The 18,123-nt window shown below is 59.3% G+C and overlaps 2 protein-coding genes across 2 annotated transcripts in view; one reads left to right on the top strand and one right to left on the bottom strand.

Moving 5' to 3' along the window:
• The first annotated feature begins 1,611 nt into the window (after positions 1-1,611).
• On the top strand, positions 1,612-11,126 carry CST7 (cystatin F). Its single transcript, XM_060079427.1, has 4 exons — positions 1,612-1,681; positions 9,261-9,433; positions 10,304-10,420; positions 11,049-11,126. Exons 1-4 carry the CDS (start codon positions 1,612-1,614, stop codon positions 11,124-11,126), a joined length of 438 nt encoding a protein of 145 aa, XP_059935410.1.
• A 3,104-nt stretch (positions 11,127-14,230) lies between these two features.
• Positions 14,231-18,123, bottom strand: part of APMAP (adipocyte plasma membrane associated protein) — a 28,762-nt gene continuing 24,869 nt past the window's right edge. The window contains exon 9 of the mRNA XM_060078650.1: positions 14,231-15,332. Coding sequence (XP_059934633.1) covers positions 15,123-15,332 — 210 coding nt within the window. The 3' untranslated portion in view covers positions 14,231-15,122. The remainder of the gene's footprint in view (positions 15,333-18,123) is intronic.

Raw genomic sequence — 18,123 nt, 5'->3', positions numbered from 1 at the left:
TCCAGAAAATCAAAGGCAGTAGGGTGTGTGTATGTATGAAGAGATTTATCACAAGGAATTGGCTCATGGGATTAAGGAGGCTGAGAAGTCCAGACCCAGGACAGTCCGAGTCTGAGTCCGAAGGCTGGAGAAGACCGATGTCCCAGCTGGAAGATAGGCAGGCAGAGAGGATTCTTAGTTCCCGGGCTTAGTTCTATTCAGGCCTTCGACTGATTGGACAAGGCCCACCACGCAGGAGGGCCGGGTGCCTTAGTCAGTTTATTGGCTCCAGCACTGATCTCCTCCAGAAACACTCTTCGTGGACACACATGGGATCGTGTTTGACCAAATGTCCGGGCCCTCAGTGGCCCAGTGGACACATAAAATCAACATCACAACATACCTACAAAACACACTCACATAGATATACACATCTGCGTGTAAGCACATACACACCTTTCATTCACACTCAGAAAAACACACTTCCACATGTTCACATTCAGACACATGTAAAGACTGGGTGCACACGCATACACAGGACACATGTACACAGTGCACACATGCACACTTCCCCGGGGGCCCGTAACGCTGCTCTAACCCCAGTTCCTTCCTCCTCTCTGGGCCTCTGCTCGCCCCCAGGCCTGGGCGGCGAGGTGGATCATCACCCACATTCACAGACAACAGGGCCGAGGGCCAGAGACACTGCAGTGACAGGCAGGTCCCATAACCGCTCTGAGCTCCCCAACCCCCGGAGCTTCTGAAAGTGGGAATGAGCCACCGCACCGAGGACATGCAGGAGTGACCGCCGGCTCCCGAGGTACTGCAAGGTCAAGGCCGTGCGCACAGGGGAAGCCCAACTCCTTGCCATGCCTGGTGGAGGGCACAGGCACGGTGGCCGTTGACATTCACGACATCCCCAAATCCTCAGCATAACCTGAGGAACTGAGGCTTGGAGACCCCCACCCAAGGTCAGCCAGGTGTTCAGAGGTAGAGCCTCAAGCCTTTTGGCTCCAGAGCTCCCACTCCTAACCGTGGGCCTGGCCTAGAGTTTGGGCAGAGTGCCGGGACCTCTAGGCCAGACACTGTTCCTCTCCTTTGCCAGATCTGAGCCAAAAAGGTTCAAGGATCCATCACTCCACAGCAAATGCTGTTCCTCACCCGGTTCCAGGCCTGGTGATGGTCATCCTCTGAACTACAGTCTGCACCCTGTTTTCCTGCTACTTCCCAGGGAGAGTCGCCTAATTCATGCCAGCAGGAGGACAGACTCCTGCAGTGGGCCACTCAGACCCCAGAACCTAGGCCTGAGGAGCGTACCCTTTGGAGAAGGAACCCCAAGTGCGTGTGCTTCTGAAAATCCCTGCTCATTTTTCTGCTGCAATGTCTCTTCCATGTGTTTCAAGGGTAGAAAATCGCAAAAGTTTTGCTTACAGCTCTCACCTCTTCCTCCCCTCCCCTGCCAATAATCGCTGTTTGGAAACTTTTACAAAGGAAGCGGTTGAGTTTGTAGCTGCAAGATGTGGAGATGAAGAGCAAGAAACCACCACCCGCACCCCAGGCAGGCGGTTCGCGGGGCGGGGCTCCCCCAGCACCTCGCTGCCGGCGCCCCTGCTCAGCACAGCCCTGCGTGCAGCCATGTGTCCTGCCGGGATTCTGCTGGTCGTCTGTGGCCTCGTCCTGGGTGCCACAGGGGACCCTTCCCGAGGTAAGAGGGGGCCTCCCCACTGTCCAGGCGCCGTAAGCTTGCCCCCCAACCCCGTTCCCAAGGCACGTTCCAGGGGACCTCACAGCAGCTGCCTTTGTGGGGAGCAGGCTTCGGCAAAGAGGGGGACTGGGGGGGATCTGGGGACCGGGGAAGTGCCTTCTGTCACTGGCCGCTCTGCAAGTACCCAAGGGAGGTCCGCCACGGCCCCTCCGCAGAGACAGCGCACAGGGTAGCGGTCAGGCCGTTTCTATTTGATGGTGCACCCTTCCTGCCTCCGCTGCTGCCCTGTGACTTAGCTCCGGGGAACCTCAGTCTTCATCCTCCCAGCCAGGCCAGAGCTGGGGGGAGGGCGAGGGGAGCCGCCACCTGTAGGCCAGGAAATGAGGCACGGAGAGGTTAGGCGACTTGCCCAATAACACAGCCGGTGAGCACCTGCCCCCATGCGCACGAGGAAGCTGGTAGCCGGGGCTGAAGTGACCAGCAGGAGGTAGAGGGTACAGCCCCCAGGTAGCAGCTGGTCTCTGCCCTCCTCCCTCTTTGAAGAGGTCTGGAGCCTGGCCACGGGTGACCAGGTCGGGGATGCCCAGGCAGGTGCCCAGGGGACAGCCTGAGCCTCTCAGTCCCTGGAGGTCACAGCCACGGGAGTGGGTGACACCGCCTGGGGCTCTGGACCATCTCAGGCACCATGGGGACGGGACATCCTGCCTCTGCCCCTCCCCCAGCCGCGGTCTTAGCTCGCACCATGAAGCCTCGCGGGTCCTCTCCTCCGGGAGCTGTCTGTCCTCCTGGGCCCCCTTAGTGCCCAACCGAGGAGGCCAGGCCAGGGAAGTGGCTGGACGTTCAGACCAGGGAAGTGACTCCCCGTGAAAGCCTGAGTGAGGGGCCCGCCGTCCCCACTGCACTGGGATGGAACGTTCGTGCCCTCTGTGCCGCTCTCCTAAGCTGCTTCTGCCGGCCGCGTTTCCTCCCCTAATAAGCGGGGAAGCAGGACTGTGTGGGGAATCCTGGCCCAGGAGGCGCTGGACGCTGGCCTCCTTTCCTTGACAGGACTGCCTCCCCTCTGCTGGGGTTTGGTGCTGGACCAAACCCTCTCCAACCCAGTCCCGCACCTGCCCCCTCGGGAGGTGGAAGACGGCCTGCCCTTGACACAGCCCTCTGGCTGGCCTGGCCCTCCCCCGTCAGGCCTGCTCTCAGCCCCACAGCCCAGATGGAGGAGGGTCCAGAGTCCAAGCCACATGCAGAGGCCTTGGGACCTGGAGCCTCTCTGAGCCTCAGTCTCACTGTCCATGAAATGGGTAAACCACTGCACCCCTCAGGCCCTGGAGGCGCCTGGCTGCGGTGGCCCACGGAAGGCAATGCCCCGGGCCTGGGGAGGGGGGCCGCCGCCCGCCCGCACCCCTGCTCCTGAGCCTCGGCTGGCAGCAGCCCCGGTGCCACACAGATCCTTTCCGCTGCCCCCTTCAGGTGACAGGTGACGGCCCCAGCGAGGGCCTCGGGCTCGAGTGAGTGGCCTGGAGGCCCCCGTCTGGGTGTCGAGAAGAGACAGCTCGGCCCCAGACCCGAGTCCGCCCCTCAGCCCCACGGCCTTCCTCTGAGAACAGATCCTAGAGCCTTCCGTGGTGGGAGGCCAGGGGCCCCGAGTGTCGCCACCTGGGTACCTGGCTTCTCCCCACCCCTGGCGCTCAACTACGCTGACCTGAGCCCAGCAGCCTCCCTCCCCAAGCCCTTCAGAACCTAGGAAATTGCTACATCGATTTCTTCTGCCACTTTTCCTTCAGTTGAAAACGGAAGCCCTTTTTCAACCTGACTCTCATCTCTCCTGGGAAGCCCTCCCAGTCGGGCTCACAGGGGCCGATCTTCCCATCACAGGCTGCCTGGCAGGGTCTGGGGTCCAGCAGCCATCGTCACCAGTGGGAGGACCCAGAGACCACCCACCACAAGGGAGGCCCACGCCGGCCTGCATCCCAGGGCGGGGGATGGGGGGAAACTGCTGCATCTTGGCGTGTGGGCCACTGACCACCCTCTGCATTTTGAGGTTTCTTTTTTCCAGTGGGGACACCCATTTGCCCTCAGAGCCCCACTGCAGCCATTTCACATATCTGATAATCATGACACTATGGCATGTCCTCTATCGACAAGATCTTCCTACGGATGGTCTCCTGTATTTCAACCACAACCCTGTGGGGTTGGTGCCATCATCACCCCATTATACAGATGAGGACACGGAGGCTCAGAAAGGTCAAGCAGTTTCCCTAAGGCTGTACAGCCTTTGAGAGGCAGACTCGGGACTCACTCTGGGCATGTCCCAGTGGATTAAGGTGGGGACTAACCAGCATCTTGTTTGTGCCAGGGGACACCTATGCTCTCAAAACAACGGGGCTACTCATTAGTCAGAGCCCCCAGAGCACAGCCGGGTGGGTGTGGCCCCACGGAATTAAGGGCAACCACCAGCGCACTGAGTTCTGGTGTCACGTGAGGGGGCAAGGCTCGGAGCGAACCTCCAGGTGGGCAGTGGACACCAGCACCCCGCCCTCTGGGCACAGTCCACCTAGTGTGTGCTCCAGGACCCCGCCCGTGACATGACAAGGGCCCCGTGATGCTGGCAGGGAAGCAGCCACCACGAGGAGAGCACCGGGGACACGGTGGGGTGGCCTCCAGTGGGGACCTCAGTGTTTGGCTCCTGGGCACCCCGGTTCCCTTCTCAGGTCCCCCCACCTCCCAGCCACACACAGGACCCTCCTGAAACAGGAAGGGGTGGGAAGCCCCAGCTGCCTGAGCAGCCCCCTCTCCCTTCCACACCAGGGAGGGAGGGGCTGCGTGGCCGGAGGCACTGGACTCTCCGAAGGGCCCAGCACCCCTTCCCGGCTTCGGTGCATCCATGGACGCACAGCCAGCGCCCCAGGCTCCAGTGCCTCCTACGGGACATCGTCCCACGTCTTCCTTTTTCAGAAAAGCACGTTGAGGGACGTTTACCAAACACATTTGCTGCTCACTCAGTTTACCAGCTGCTCTTTGTCAGGGAGTTGCTGTCCTCTCCTGGGACGTTTGCTGCATGTTTGGTGGTAACTGGAGGGCAGACTCCATCCTCTTTAACCTGCATAGAAACAGTTAACTGTTGCCGCAACCCAAAGGGCTGCTGACCATGTCCCCCAAGCTCCGGCCCCACTTGCTCAACTGTGGATCTGCCTTGAACCCCTCGATGTTTGTGAAGTGCCCACACACTGGTGGACGGAACCGAGTGCCCCAACTGGTGAGGGCAAGCGCAGAGCCTGGCCACCGAAATCAGTGCGGCCGGTGTTAGTTCTGAAGAAGAGGGTGTAGGGACAGGGCAGGACAGGAGCCGGAGTAGGAATCACTTGTGATTTAGATGGAAAGTTACGCCTTTCAGCAAGAAACGTCAGAATGTTTCCTTGACGTTTTGCTTCCCATTCTGATCACAGGAGAGGAGAGACTCCTTGACTCCCTTGAATCGGGTTGAATCAGCGGGTGTCGAAGGGGCCTGGGGTGATTTCACAGAAGCGGGTGGCCGGGAGTCCACTGGTGCAGCCTGAGCAGCCCAGGGGCCTGCGGGATCCCCAGCCATGTTGGCTCCTGGAGCAGGTCCCGGCTGTGCCAGGGCAGGTGGGAAGGATCTGCCAGAGGCAGGTCCCGCACTGGCTCCTGCCCACGCTCTCGGTCCCAGGGCCAGCTCCACCGCCCAGGTCTGAGACGACAGGGGCTCGCATTTCTGCCCCGGAGAGTCTGCTCTGGCCCCAGGAAAGCTGGGCCTCCGCTGTCCTCCCTCCAAGCCTTGCGCCCCCTGCACACTGTGCTCGCCCGGTGCTCTTACAACTGTGCATACAGGCGCGGCAGGAGCCCCCGCTCAGTACCCAGCACAGCGCTGTCACCCTAATCTTCCCAAGTCTCCAGCCCCTCATCTCTTGCCCAATCTCTTGCCATCTTGAGTCATTTTTTTCAAGACCAGCTGAAGAGCTACTTCTCTCCCAAGAGCAGTAAGGGGCCCTCTTCTCTCCTTCCTGACTCAGCCCGCCCTCACCAAGGGGTCTGCCTGCCTCCCTCTTCCCAGTGCCTTTCTGGGCCAAAGCCTCCAAGCCCCGACAGGCAGGGGATGGGGGAGAGAGTCCGGCTCATTTGGAAATCTCACTTCTCTGCGCTGCCCGGCCCCTCCCCACCCCAGCGTGTGTGATAAAGTGTGTCTGTTCCTCCTCACAACCTCTCCTTCTGGTTGTCCTTTCAGTCCACGTCACCACTCCTTCTGCTTGTCCTTTCAGTCCACGTCACCAGGCCACCACCTGCCACCAGTGTGACTCACGATCCCCCCGTGGCCCCCGCACCCAGCCTGCAGCTAAGGGCGGTCAGGTCTCCCTCGTGTTCTGCTCTCTGCTCCCCCGGCCCGTCTCCGCGCCTTCTAACTGGTCCCCATCCCCAGCTCCCTCTTTAAGCCCCTTCTGCCGGATCACTGTCCCGCCCCCAACCTGGAGTTGCCCACAGCACCCATCGAGAAATACTTCTTGAGAGAAAAAGAGCACGGCTTTCACACCTAGGTTTAACCCGCCCTGCACTCCTTTGAGGCCCGTTCCCTCCCTGTAGATGGGACCACGGCCAGCCCCGGGGGGGGGGGGGGACCCCTTGGCAGTGGTGGGAGGGGGCTAGCTGGCTGGGGCCCAGGGCCCCCGGCTGCCTGTCTTCTTCCAGAAGGAGAGCCCCTCTTTGGGCTTATTCTGCACCAACCTTGCCCTGTGGATGTTCTGAAGAATCACTCTGAAAATAGGTTTGACTTTTCAACTTTTTTAAATTAAAAATGGGGTTTTACTGTTTGTTTAGATAACTCTGCTGATGAAGCCTCACTTAACTGAAGCCTATATTTCAGGAAATGTAGTTAAAAATGAACCAACCTCAAGTTTCCTACAACCTCTTTGTAACTTTACCAAAATCGCTTAGGAATTGACATCACAGGTTTGGCAGAGGCATTCATCGGAGGTTTGGCCTCACCTAGTTTCACTTCGTTATTACAATCATGTTAAGTTCAAGAGAAATTAAATGTAGTATACTTTATTTAAAAAACAGGTAGCAGTGGTTACCTTTTCAACACTGAGAGCGAGCTCTAATGTTTCTGTTGTACTTTTCTGTGTTTCTCGTTTCCTACCAAACAAGTAAGCTTATAATCAGAAAAAGCAACGTATATAGTTTGTACAAAGAAAAAATAGCCGTGGCTATAGACCCACAAACACATGGGAGACTGGACCGGCCGCCAGGTGGTCCTTCCCGTCTGCTGTTCGGACTATGCTGACAGGCAGAAATCAAGCTGTTTTCCAAACAGAAAACCACACCGGACTTCCTGTCGTCAGCAGCGGGCCAGCAGCCCTCCCAGCACCAGAGGCAGAGCCACGGGCTCAGGGCCCAGCCGGCCGACCAACCCAGCTGCCGCGTCCAGAGACCTCAGCCACGGCCCAGCCCAGCGTCTGTGGGGACATCGTGTGAGGGCCGGATTATGGCAAAGGAGACTCTCAGAGACGTTGGGGACAGAGTTTCATGGGGGACGAGCAACCACCTCACCTGCTGGGAAGCTCTCGTGGGAGTGGAGCAGGCCTCCCAGCTGAGGGGGGCCTCACAGAGCTCCAGAGCTCCACCTCGACCCAGGGACCCAGCTGGGGCCCGCCTGCCAGGAGGGGTCCCGCTTGGGCGGGCATCGCCAGCCCCCCTTACAAAGAGGCCGTCACGAGCTCCAGCGGTTCACCCGCAGGGTCACGGGCCCTCCGCACATGCTACCCAGACCGGACCCACACCTCCTCTGCTCACTGCCAGAGCCCCCTCCACCGCTCCACCCACCTGGAGAGGAGACCCCTCAGCGAGGCCGCATAGGGCCGGCTCTGGCCGTCCTGGTTCTCGCACCCAGTGGGGGTCTCGTGTGCCCACTGCCACAGCAGATGTCCAGTTCTAAGGAGAGCTCTGTGCAGACCTCAGGCGGGGGTGGAACCAGCCTCCTCCGAAAACCTCGCTCTAGGCTGATGGGCTCACTGACACCCTGGCAAGACCTCCCCACTGAGTTAGGCTGAGCTGGCATCCGCCGTGTCTCACCCTCTGCTGTGACCCGCATACAGGCCGGCCCCCGGAAGAGGTCCCAGCCTACTGGACTGACCCCGGCCCAGGCTCCTGGACACACAGCGCACACAGGCCATCCTGCCAGGTGCCTGGGTCCTGACCCAGCAAGCCCACTGACTCTGACCCCCACCCCCAGCTGAGGTGAAGGTCCTCTCAGTCCATCAGCCCTGTGGCTGGGGGGCCCTGTCTCCAGCGGGACAACCCCGTCCAGCCCCTGAGGAACAAAGCCCCCAAGCACTGCCGACCTCACACCACTGTTTTCCTCCCACGAGTCGAGACTTCTTCACAACCAGGGAACCATGTGTCCTCAAGACGGCGGGGCCCACACCCAGCACCCTGCGTCTGCAGTCCCAGCGAGTCCCCCGTGAGGAGGGGACCCAGGCAGCACTGACCCCTCCTTTCCGCACGCAACGCCTGGAAGCTCGTCCACGAGTCTCTACTTGCTGTGGCTCCAGCAGGTCCACCACGTACTGACCTCACCCCCACTGAATGCACCACAGGTGCTCCCCAAGGTCACAGCCAAGGGAGGCAGAGTGACCTTCCAGGGCAGCACAGGGCAGCGGACCCTCCACACCGGCCAGGACGCAGCTGATCCCCGATGCAGGCCGTGCACGAGGCGCGGACCCCACGCTCCACGCGACTCAGTGAAAGAAAACAGCTGAGCTGGCACCAGGGGGTGGGTCAGCTCCGGGTCACTTCCGGCACAAGATGATTTCAGGAAAATCCGGGGAATTCTTAGAAAAGAGAAGTAATCCACAACCCGAAACCCTCTTCCCGTTCTCCCTCCCCCTCCCTTTAGATTTTAACATAGAAGTAGTCCGTGACCACTGCAGCAAAACTGAGAAACACAAATTTGAAATCAAGTCACCCCTGAGCCACCAACTAGAAAAGCCACCACCCACCTGCTGCCCAAACGCCCCAAAGGAAGCAGCACACGGGCGCCGCGGGGACCTGGCAGTTGGGCGGATTCGGTCGAGAGTCCTGGGGGCGGAGGACAGCCTTCGAGCACTTCCCCTCGGCCACTTGCTGGGGACAAGCTGAGGGGTCGAAGCCATAGGGTGGCCTCAAAGGCCAGGGCCGACTCCTCGGAACGCCAGGCTCATCCTGACAGAGGCTCTAGGCCTGAGGGCGGGCAGGGGCGTCCAGGCGCCTGGAACTGTTGGAAACAACCTGGGTTCTGAAAGGACAGAACCCAGGGACACACGCGGGCAGGGACAGGACGGGACCACACCTCTGCGCCGCCCACCGCACTGGCCCTTGGCTGAGGACGGGGCAACCACGGGGATGGAGGGCAGACGCACTGGGGGGCGAGAGATGGACGGGCCGGCAGGGTACACGGCCAGGGGAGGGGAGAACAGGCCGGGTGGGCGGATGGGCCAGGCGCCACACTGGGAGCAGAGGCAGGAGGCATGATCCCTGGACCAAGGACCCCCCCGCCCAACAGTAACGTTCTTGTCTGGTTCTGTTTCTCGTCCAGATTTTTGTTCCCAGATCCTTAACTCGGGTGTGAAGCCAGGATTTCCCAAGACTATCAAGACCAACGACCCGGACGTCCTCAGGGCAGCCAGACACAGCGCCGAGAGCTTCAACAACTGCAGCAACGACGCCTTCCTGTTCCGGGAGTCGCACATCAGCAGAGCCCTCGTCCAGGTGGGGTCCGGGCTCAGGACTGCCCAAGGCGGCCAGAACCGGACCGGGGCCACCAGCGTCGGGCACCGAGGCCGGCGCCCTCTCTCACTGAACCAGGCTCCTCCCAGGCAGCACACAGGGAGGAGGGCGGGCGAGGGCGGCTACCACAGGCCACAAGCTGCCCCGCCGCCCACCTTCAGGGCTGCCTGCCTGCCGGGCTGCCCGCAGGCCACTGCTCCACGGCCCCAAAGCACTTCCGGCCACATCCCCCAACCACTGCCCCGTCCCTGCAGGAGTGTCACACCCTGCGAGGTCCCCAGGCTTCTCGGCGGCCCCATACGAGCAGCTCAGTGCTCCCCCTCCCACGGGGACACCACAGGGCAGCCAGGCCTGGCTCATCCTGGGTCCCGAGAACACAGGTCAATGAGGGTACAGGACACAGTCAGTGACAGGACGCAGTCACTCTCGAAAAGCAGGGGCCCGGTGCAGCCAGTCAGCAAGCTTCGTGGTCACTGACCGGGGAGCTGGCCCTGGGGAGAGAGACCCACAGCCCCGAGGATGTGTGCTGCCTGACACCACCCCACATACTGACTCACGATAACAGTCACCCCTGGGTACAGGATTGGGGGGTGACTTTATTATCTCTCTTCTCTTTGGTAACTGCAAACTCTCAGAGCAGGATGCTGTCCCTATCATGGAGGGTGGTGTGCGTGGGTGTAAGTAGCCAGTGTCAGGACTCCAGGGGCCCAGACCCGGGGACTGGGGTCTTCAGCCTCCACCGTCTGCAGGAGCGCATGCCCGAGCCTGGGGGAGGGCAGTGGGCCCCCAGCTCACCCCACCTCTCACCGTGTCCTGGACCCAGTGACCCAGGCCCGCCCTCTATGCCCTCAGATAGTGAAGGGCCTGAAGTTCATGCTGGACCTGGACATCAGCAGAACCAGCTGCAAGAAGAACAGGCACTCGAGCCTGGATGACTGCGGCTTCCAGACCAACCGCACCCTGAAGCAGGTAAGAGGGCTCTGGCCTCCCCACCGCTCACCACCCCCCAGCCACCTCCGCAGCCTCGGAAATCACCCTCGGCACTGCTCTACCTGCGAGGTTCCTGATCCCACCCCTGAGCAGCACCCACGTCCACCCCCGACACGGGAGAGCAAGAGGCAGCCCCCTAGGACTTCCCAAACGACACCCCTCCTCGCTCCCACAGGCACACCTCCAGGGAGTAAACACTGCAGGTTTGGGGGTTGGCGGGAGAGCAAAAGAAAACTTGTACATAATTGAGAAATTTTATATACACACACAGGGAGAGCAGATGTGGCAAAATTTGGTAATTTGTAAATACATGTGTTGAGTATATATTTTTGAATTACTCTTTCAACTTTTCTGTAGGTTTGAAATTTTTCAAAATAAAGTCAGGGCAGGGAGCAAATTCTTCAGTAAAGAAAACAAACATGCACACGTGTGGGTGCACACACAGACACGCACACACGTGAGCACACAAGCACACACGTGTACAAACACACACAACACACCCGCCCAAAGCAGTGGTACTGGGAACCCCCCTCTGCGGCGGGTGAGGTCGCCCTGGCGGGGTGGAAAGCCTCCATGAACGGGGACCCTCAGGCCACCCTCGTTTCAGACTCTCAGCTGCTACTCTGAAGTCTGGCTCGTCCCCTGGCTCCAGAGCGTCAAGGTGCCTGTCCTCCGCTGTCACTGACTCCCGCCTCCCAGCTCCAACCCTGCAGTCGTGGGCCCTGGGAAGCAGCATCTCCTGAGAGCAGAACGGCGGTGCCAGGGGTCAGCGCAGAGCAACCCCACGGCTGGATTGAACACATCAAGTCTCCTTCCAAACTTAACTAGTCTCCCCGACGCTGTGCACCTAGATTCAGGGTCTGCACAGACAGGGCGAGTCCTCCAATGGGGATTACACGGGTTCTCGACCCCGAGGGGCCCTCCCACCTCACTGCCCTGGGTTCCCAGGCCCTCGAGGAAAGCCCAGAGGGCCATCTTTCCATCTGAATAACCGTCCCAGCACTGGGCAGGGACCAGGCATCAGTGACGTCTTGGGTGAATAGTTAGGAATAAACCTGAATAAAGAACTCATCACCTCGAAGCAATGCCTGCTGCTTGACCTGCTAAGGGGAGAATGGGCAAGTCAGGAGGCCCCCTTCCCCCCACAAAGCCCTGGGGGGCCTCGCCACTGAACCCCCAAGGCCCCCCACCTCCAGCTGCACTGTCCTCTGCGCATCCCACCCCCACGTTCTCTGCTGCCTGAGGCTCGGCAGCTGCGCCTGGGCAGGTAGGTGGGCAGGGACGGAGCAGATCCCACGGCCCGGCCCGGAGAGGGAGGCAGGGTGGGGGACATGCTGGGCGGGGGCACCGCCGTGGGTGGGAAGGCGGGAAGGCGGGAAGGCCTTCGCAGTGGAGGTGGCACAAGGCGAGCGGGAGCAGGGGACCCAGACGCCTGCACCGTGAGCCCGGGTGTCCTCGTCCAACTACGGATTAGCGCAAAACGTGCTGTCACCTTTAAAAGAACGACTCGGTAATTCACAGGAAACAGAAAATGTGCATTAAATTCGAACGGCGACTTAGCTCGCTGTCATAAATGTGACAAACGCGAACCCCCAAGTGAAGTTCCTCTGGCTCCTGCGGCAATAAGAGTCACGATAATTCCACAGCCGCCTCCGTTTCTGCGGCCCTGACTCACCTCCTGGTCACTAATTCAGGGGCAGTGGTGGCCACTATACCACGCGATGCTGGACTCGTTCGAGACTCTGAAGGCCCCTGAAGGCAGCCCTCCCGTGGACACAAGCAAGTTCACTCCCTGCTTGACCCCGTCCGTCGGCAGGACGGCAGGCACACCGGGGTCCAGCACCAGGGCCGGACGCTTCAGGACACACCTGTGGGGCCCCCGTGACTGACGCAGGGGACACGAGCTCTGAGGTCCCCTCAATCCTCACTTTCAAACACGCACCAGAGCACAAGGCCAAGTGTCTCCTGACAACTGTGAGACCAACCGGACGCTGCCCCACAGGCCTCACATGGTGTGAGAAAGAGAGGTGTGGGGGGGGAGCAGCCTCATGGCACCCCTGCCCCCAACTCCCCCTGTGCCCGTGACAGCGTCGCTTACCACAGGGAGTGGATGTCAACCAGTGGTGGCCTGCAGTCCCATGCTGCCACCCGATTCTACCTGTTTTTTAACACTTCCCAGCTTTGCTCTAAGAGGGAAGGATTCTGACAGTGGGAAGCTGCACCTGCATCTCAGTCACTGTCACTGGGAAAAGGTCAAGTTCAGGACACAGGATTCTAAGACATACAGTACCAGAATTATGACCGGGAAGAAGAAACCCTTGAGGTCTCAGACTGACCAGAACCAGTCAAACTCCCGACAGACAGGCCTGCCCTGCTCTGTGTTCCAGAGCCTCCCCACCAGGCCCTCCGCCCCTGCTCACCAGCCGTGCAGACTCTGGGATCCAGCTTCAGGGCCTCCACTCCAGATGCAGCCCAGCCCGCCCTGGGTTGCAGACGGGCCAGGCCCTGAGGAACGCAGCCACCCAGAGGACCACCTGCAAGGCTTAGCCCCGTTGCTGTCCCACCTCGGTGCCCGGGGACATAGGCACCCACAAGCCTGACCCTGGACTGGGCAGCCACCCTGCCTTCTCGCCCCCAGCCACCTGTGACCCTAGGCAGGTCCCTCCCCAGCCTCGGTTCCCCCATGAGACGCGGCCACGTCTCCTTATATCACAAAGAGGTCAGTGCACATGAAAACTCAACACGGCAAAGGCTGATGACAAAAACCTCAACGCGGGGCCTCTGTCCTATAAAAGGCAGCAACTGAGTCCTGATGGAGTGTTTGTAATGATGACAAAGCAGCACACAGTGAATGAATCACTTGATTTAATTTTAAGTAATTCCCATTAGAGCAAATCCGTTTCATGTTTACAACAAAAACCTATCATATATTTAAGCCTAATGAGGCTGTATTTTGCACCTTATCATGGCAAGTTACCAGATAAAACACAGGAAATGACACTTTGAGACAGAAAATAAACATCTGAGTCAAAACAAAAAAAAGCCACCTTTGCTGAAAAGTGTGAAAAGCTACCAGCTTCTCTGCACTGAGAGCACAGCCCTCAGTTCCCAACCAAGAAGAAACGTTCAGGGTCAGCGCACTTGGGCTGTGTGTTTTCGAGGCAGAATGGTCAGGTTTCACCTTACTATTCCTGCAGACTCGATACATGGGTGCACTGTTGCCTGTTAAAAAGCATTTCCTATGAAGTTACATCACCTGACAGGACACGGGTCACATCACGGCCATGCAGCCAGTCTGACTCTGCTGTACGCGGCTATGCGTAAAGCTGGCCCCGAGCAGGCAACTCGGAATGAGCCCCCATCAGACCCTGACTCTCTCCCCTAAAATGGCTGGGAGCAGGGAGGGGAAAGGAGCTATGAACCAGCACAAGACACAAACGGTTCAAGTCTCACCACGATGTCGGCCATCCTTGACGTTCAATGTCATCCCCTAGTCAAAATACTGTCTTTTCAAGTTACAAAGACAATTCCAGAGACACAATCCCTGATGTGTTCTCACAAATACGCAGGAAGGGAAGGAGCAGACATCAGCTCCATCTTAGAGAATGGCAACAGGAGAGCAGTGTCATGTGGACTGAGTCAGCGTGGGGGGCAGGCGGCCACAGGGGAGGCCCCGAGCAAATCTAAACATGACCCCAGCAGATCGGCTCTCACGACAGGTGGAGGACAAGACCTCACTCACTGTTAAAGTAGATGAAAGCACAGAAGAAATTCCCAGGCAACACCATCAAGAGGTTCATCCACAGAAAAGTCCATTTAATTATCATAATCACATGGATCACCCCACAACCGGGACCATGTGTGGACACACCCATGAGGATACAGAGCAGCGTCAGGCTTGTAACACTAGAGCAGACGCAACCCCAGCACATGCACAATTCACACCTGGGTCTGGGGTGAGGAACCAGGTGTGTGAACAGGACTCCTGGTGCCCAGCGCCCACCTTCACTCCCCATCCTCTGATCCACACGGCAGGCTGTCCACGGAGAAGCCGGTGAGTCCTCTGAGCTGCTGGAATCAACGTGCTCTTCCTCCACACACACCCAGGTCCTTGCCTTCAGAGCGCTGGCGGGGACCCAGGCAGGGAGGGGCCGGGCGCAGCAGGAGGGTGGGCGCCACGGGAGGGTGGGCGCCACGGGAGGGACGCCCAGGGCCGAGGCTCGGGTCTCACTTGACTCTGGGGAACGTAGCCGTGCCCTCTTCGCCTGCACAGCCCATCCGCGGCTTCACACACGTTTGCCCTGAGCTCTCCGCGCCCTCCCGGAGCCCCTCCCACAAAGACAGGTATCACCCATTTAACAACAAAGACATCGAGGCTGGCGGGACACAGCCAACAGCAAAGGCGAGACGCCAGCCGACTCACCCACAGCTCCATCCCCACACCTGAAGCCTGTTAAGTGCACCAAGTCCCCGGGGCCTGAAGAATCACTGCACTTGGGAAGGTTTTTAAGAGAACAGGGCTTTACGTGGACTCATCTTCCCCACGGCAGATGCAAGGCCAAGTCCAGGTAAGGGTGCCCCAAGAGGCCGCACCACACCTCCGCGGACCGGCAGGTGCCGGTGGGAAGGGTGTGTCCACGCACCTCCTGGCCCAGGGGTGGCGCGCAGGGCAACGACGGGCCTAAGCAGACTGCAGGCTGAGTCTGCAGAGGAAAGGGGACCTAAAGGAGCCCAGGTACAGGTGCCCGTCACGCTCGTGCACCTCGCTCACATAAGCGGCCACCTGCCCATCGGGGTCGTGCAGGCTCCTCCGGAAGGCCCCGCTGTCACTGAGCTCCAGGACGAGGCTGTACCGCGGCACGAACTTCATCACCGTCTCCTGGCTGAACAGCTGAAAGGGAAGCACAGTGAGAGGAGAGCGTGACACGGGCCACGTGGAGTCCCGCAGGCCGGGCACCGTGGCTCTTGTCACCCGCTGTGCACGTCCCACCCACCCTGCCCCCCACCTCCCCACTGGCTCGCTTCTACACGGCACTGCAGCTGCCTTTTTAAAATACCGGCACACCCCACACCTGAACAATTCAGTCAAGAAGTAGCCTGTGGAGCCAAGCAGGGTAGGTGCGTGCAGGGGCGGCCCAGACCAGAGAGTCGGTCTGAGCAGGGAGAGTCCACGCTGGAGAAGAGAGAGGGCCATGGCTCCAAGCAGGGTGTCAGGACCCAAGCAGGGGAGATGGTGTCCTGCAGCAGGGTGACCTGGCACAGGCCATGAGCCCTTGAGAGGTAAGGCCCCTGCACACGGCTGGGAGGAGGGAAAAGGGCTAGCATGGGTGCTCGAGCCCTGGCCGGGGCCATGTGATGCTGGGGCCACGTGACAGCCGAGCCACATAACAGCTGAGGCCACATGACAGGGGACAATGGCTACAGACAGGAACAACTGGGGAATCTGATCACATAGGTGTGAAGGAGCATGAGACCCAGGCTTCTCACCCTTAGAGAAGGGAAGTACAAACACAGACGGTAAGAAAACTGGCATAAATCCTGTGGTACTGGACCGGAAGCAGAGACACAGCCTTACTTATGGTTTTCAATTTAAAGAAACAGATGAAGACACATAAATGTAGGTGTGAGGGTCTGTGCACGAACACGTGTGCATACACCCCCAGCTCTGTCACGAGGGCCTGGGAGCAGCGACCCCCCGTCAGTAAGCACACTTAGCACCTGTCCCCTCTAGGAGAAGCCGGGCTCCCTGAGAAACGGCTGATCCCAGAGCAGGGCAGGGAAAGAACGAGAGGAGCCTGAACAATGGGCGGGGCCGGGAAGCAGGAACTACTCCAAGAACGACCGGGACACATGCAAAGGTCAAGGGGCCACACGGAAGGGGCTCCCACTGGCCACAGCCGGACAACGTGAGCGTCAAAGTAAGCAACGATGGTTAACAGATCATAATCACTGATAAAACCATCAACCCCGAGATCATAATGACACTTACTAACTATCCCCACAAAATACTTATTAATTACAAATGATAAAGAATAACTTCACAGTGGAAACCCGGCAGCCACCAGTGGATGGGGTGACGGGCACTGCAGGGACAAGTGGACACCACGCACCTCCCGACAGGTCATGCTGAGGGCACCGGAGAGGCACAGCCTGAACCTGACCGTGAGAGACACCAGGCAGCCCGAGGCAGGGACGTTCTGCAGCAGAGCTGACCTGGGATCCTGAAGGTCAGGTCTGGGAGCCGCTCCAGGCTGAAGGGGACAAGGAGAGGTGGCGACTAAGCCAGCCCGACCCTGGGCACAGTCCCATTACAAAGGACCCCCCTGGGCCACTGACGAGCCTGAGCTGGGTCTGTGCACCGGAGGGTCACCCGTATCCGCGGGACATCCTGGCCCAAGGGGGTCATCCCTGCTATAGCAACAGCGCTTGGAGCGTCCGGGGGTGACAGGTCAGCCACCTGCCTGCAAACAGCTGAGGGAAAGACGTTCTCTGTTCCCTTCCTGCTGCTTTTTAGGTCTGATGTTGTCTCAAAACTAAAAAAAGAAAATCCTCAAAGACTTCAACAACATTGTGAAGAAAATCTAACCTCCTTTTCAAGTCTGCAAGGCCTGTGGTCCTCTCCCACCTCCCACCTCCCCCCTGCCCCAGACCCACCATCCATCTCCCAGCCACATGAAGACGCCGGGCCACTCCTGCCCAGGACGCCCATGTCCGGGAACACGCCCACCCCGCTGGCCCTTTCTCACGCACGGTCTTGGCTCCTGATACAGACACTGTTCTAGGTGCTGAGGATAAAGGAGAGAACTCAACAGAAAAAGCACCTGCTCTGATGGAGCACACGTCCCACCAGGGCAGAGATGCATCCTATCAACCAGGGGAGATGCGATCACCACGGACAGAGCACATCCTCTGACGGGTACCAGCTTCGAGCACTCACTATACTCAGCTAAGGGCAGCATCTGCATATTCTCATTAAATTTTTCCATCACCTGATGAAGTGCTATTATTCTTCCCACTTGACAGATGGAGAAACTGAGGCAGAGAGACCACGTCCCCTGCCCAGGGCCCCACAGCTGGTCAGGCCTTCCTCAAAACCCTTCTCCTTGCCCACCCTGCCATTCTGCCCCCTCCAGGCCCCAGCGAACAGATGTAACTCTGCAGCCGACGATGTGTCACGTCTGAACAGTGACCTGCCGAACTCGGAACAACACTGAAGGCCGTGGGCCAGCCTCACTGAGAAGGTGCCCGCAGCCCTTGGCGGGGCCCAGACACAGGGCTACGTGCCACACAGACTCAGCAACTGCTGCGCAGCACCTTCCACGACCTTAAGTCTCAAACAGTTTAGTATTTGCGGCTAAGGACATGGGCAGAATCCCATGAAGGGGGTGACGAGGCTCCGAGGAGGCAGGAGGAAGCGGGGCGGGAGGAAGCGGCACCTGCAACCACTCAGGGAAGAGCTGAGTTTGCCGGGGACGGGGTCTGGGGGAGAGCGGAGAGCAAGAGGGACAGGCAGGGCAGAGGCCCCAACAGGTCACGACGGGGAGGGTGACGATAAAAATACCCAGACAAGGAAACCAGGAGGAAAAAATCAGAGGGCTCAAATGTTTACATTTACGTTACAAGGCAAAGAATAAAATACGTTTTAAAGAAGTCATTCAAAGCACCAAATACTATAAGCAGAA

Source organism: Mesoplodon densirostris, chromosome 16, assembly GCF_025265405.1.
Source record: "Mesoplodon densirostris isolate mMesDen1 chromosome 16, mMesDen1 primary haplotype, whole genome shotgun sequence".
NCBI lineage: Eukaryota > Metazoa > Chordata > Mammalia > Artiodactyla > Ziphiidae > Mesoplodon > Mesoplodon densirostris.
The sequence above is the reverse complement of the archived record's forward strand: the minus strand, read 5'-3'. Positions and strand labels throughout refer to the sequence as shown.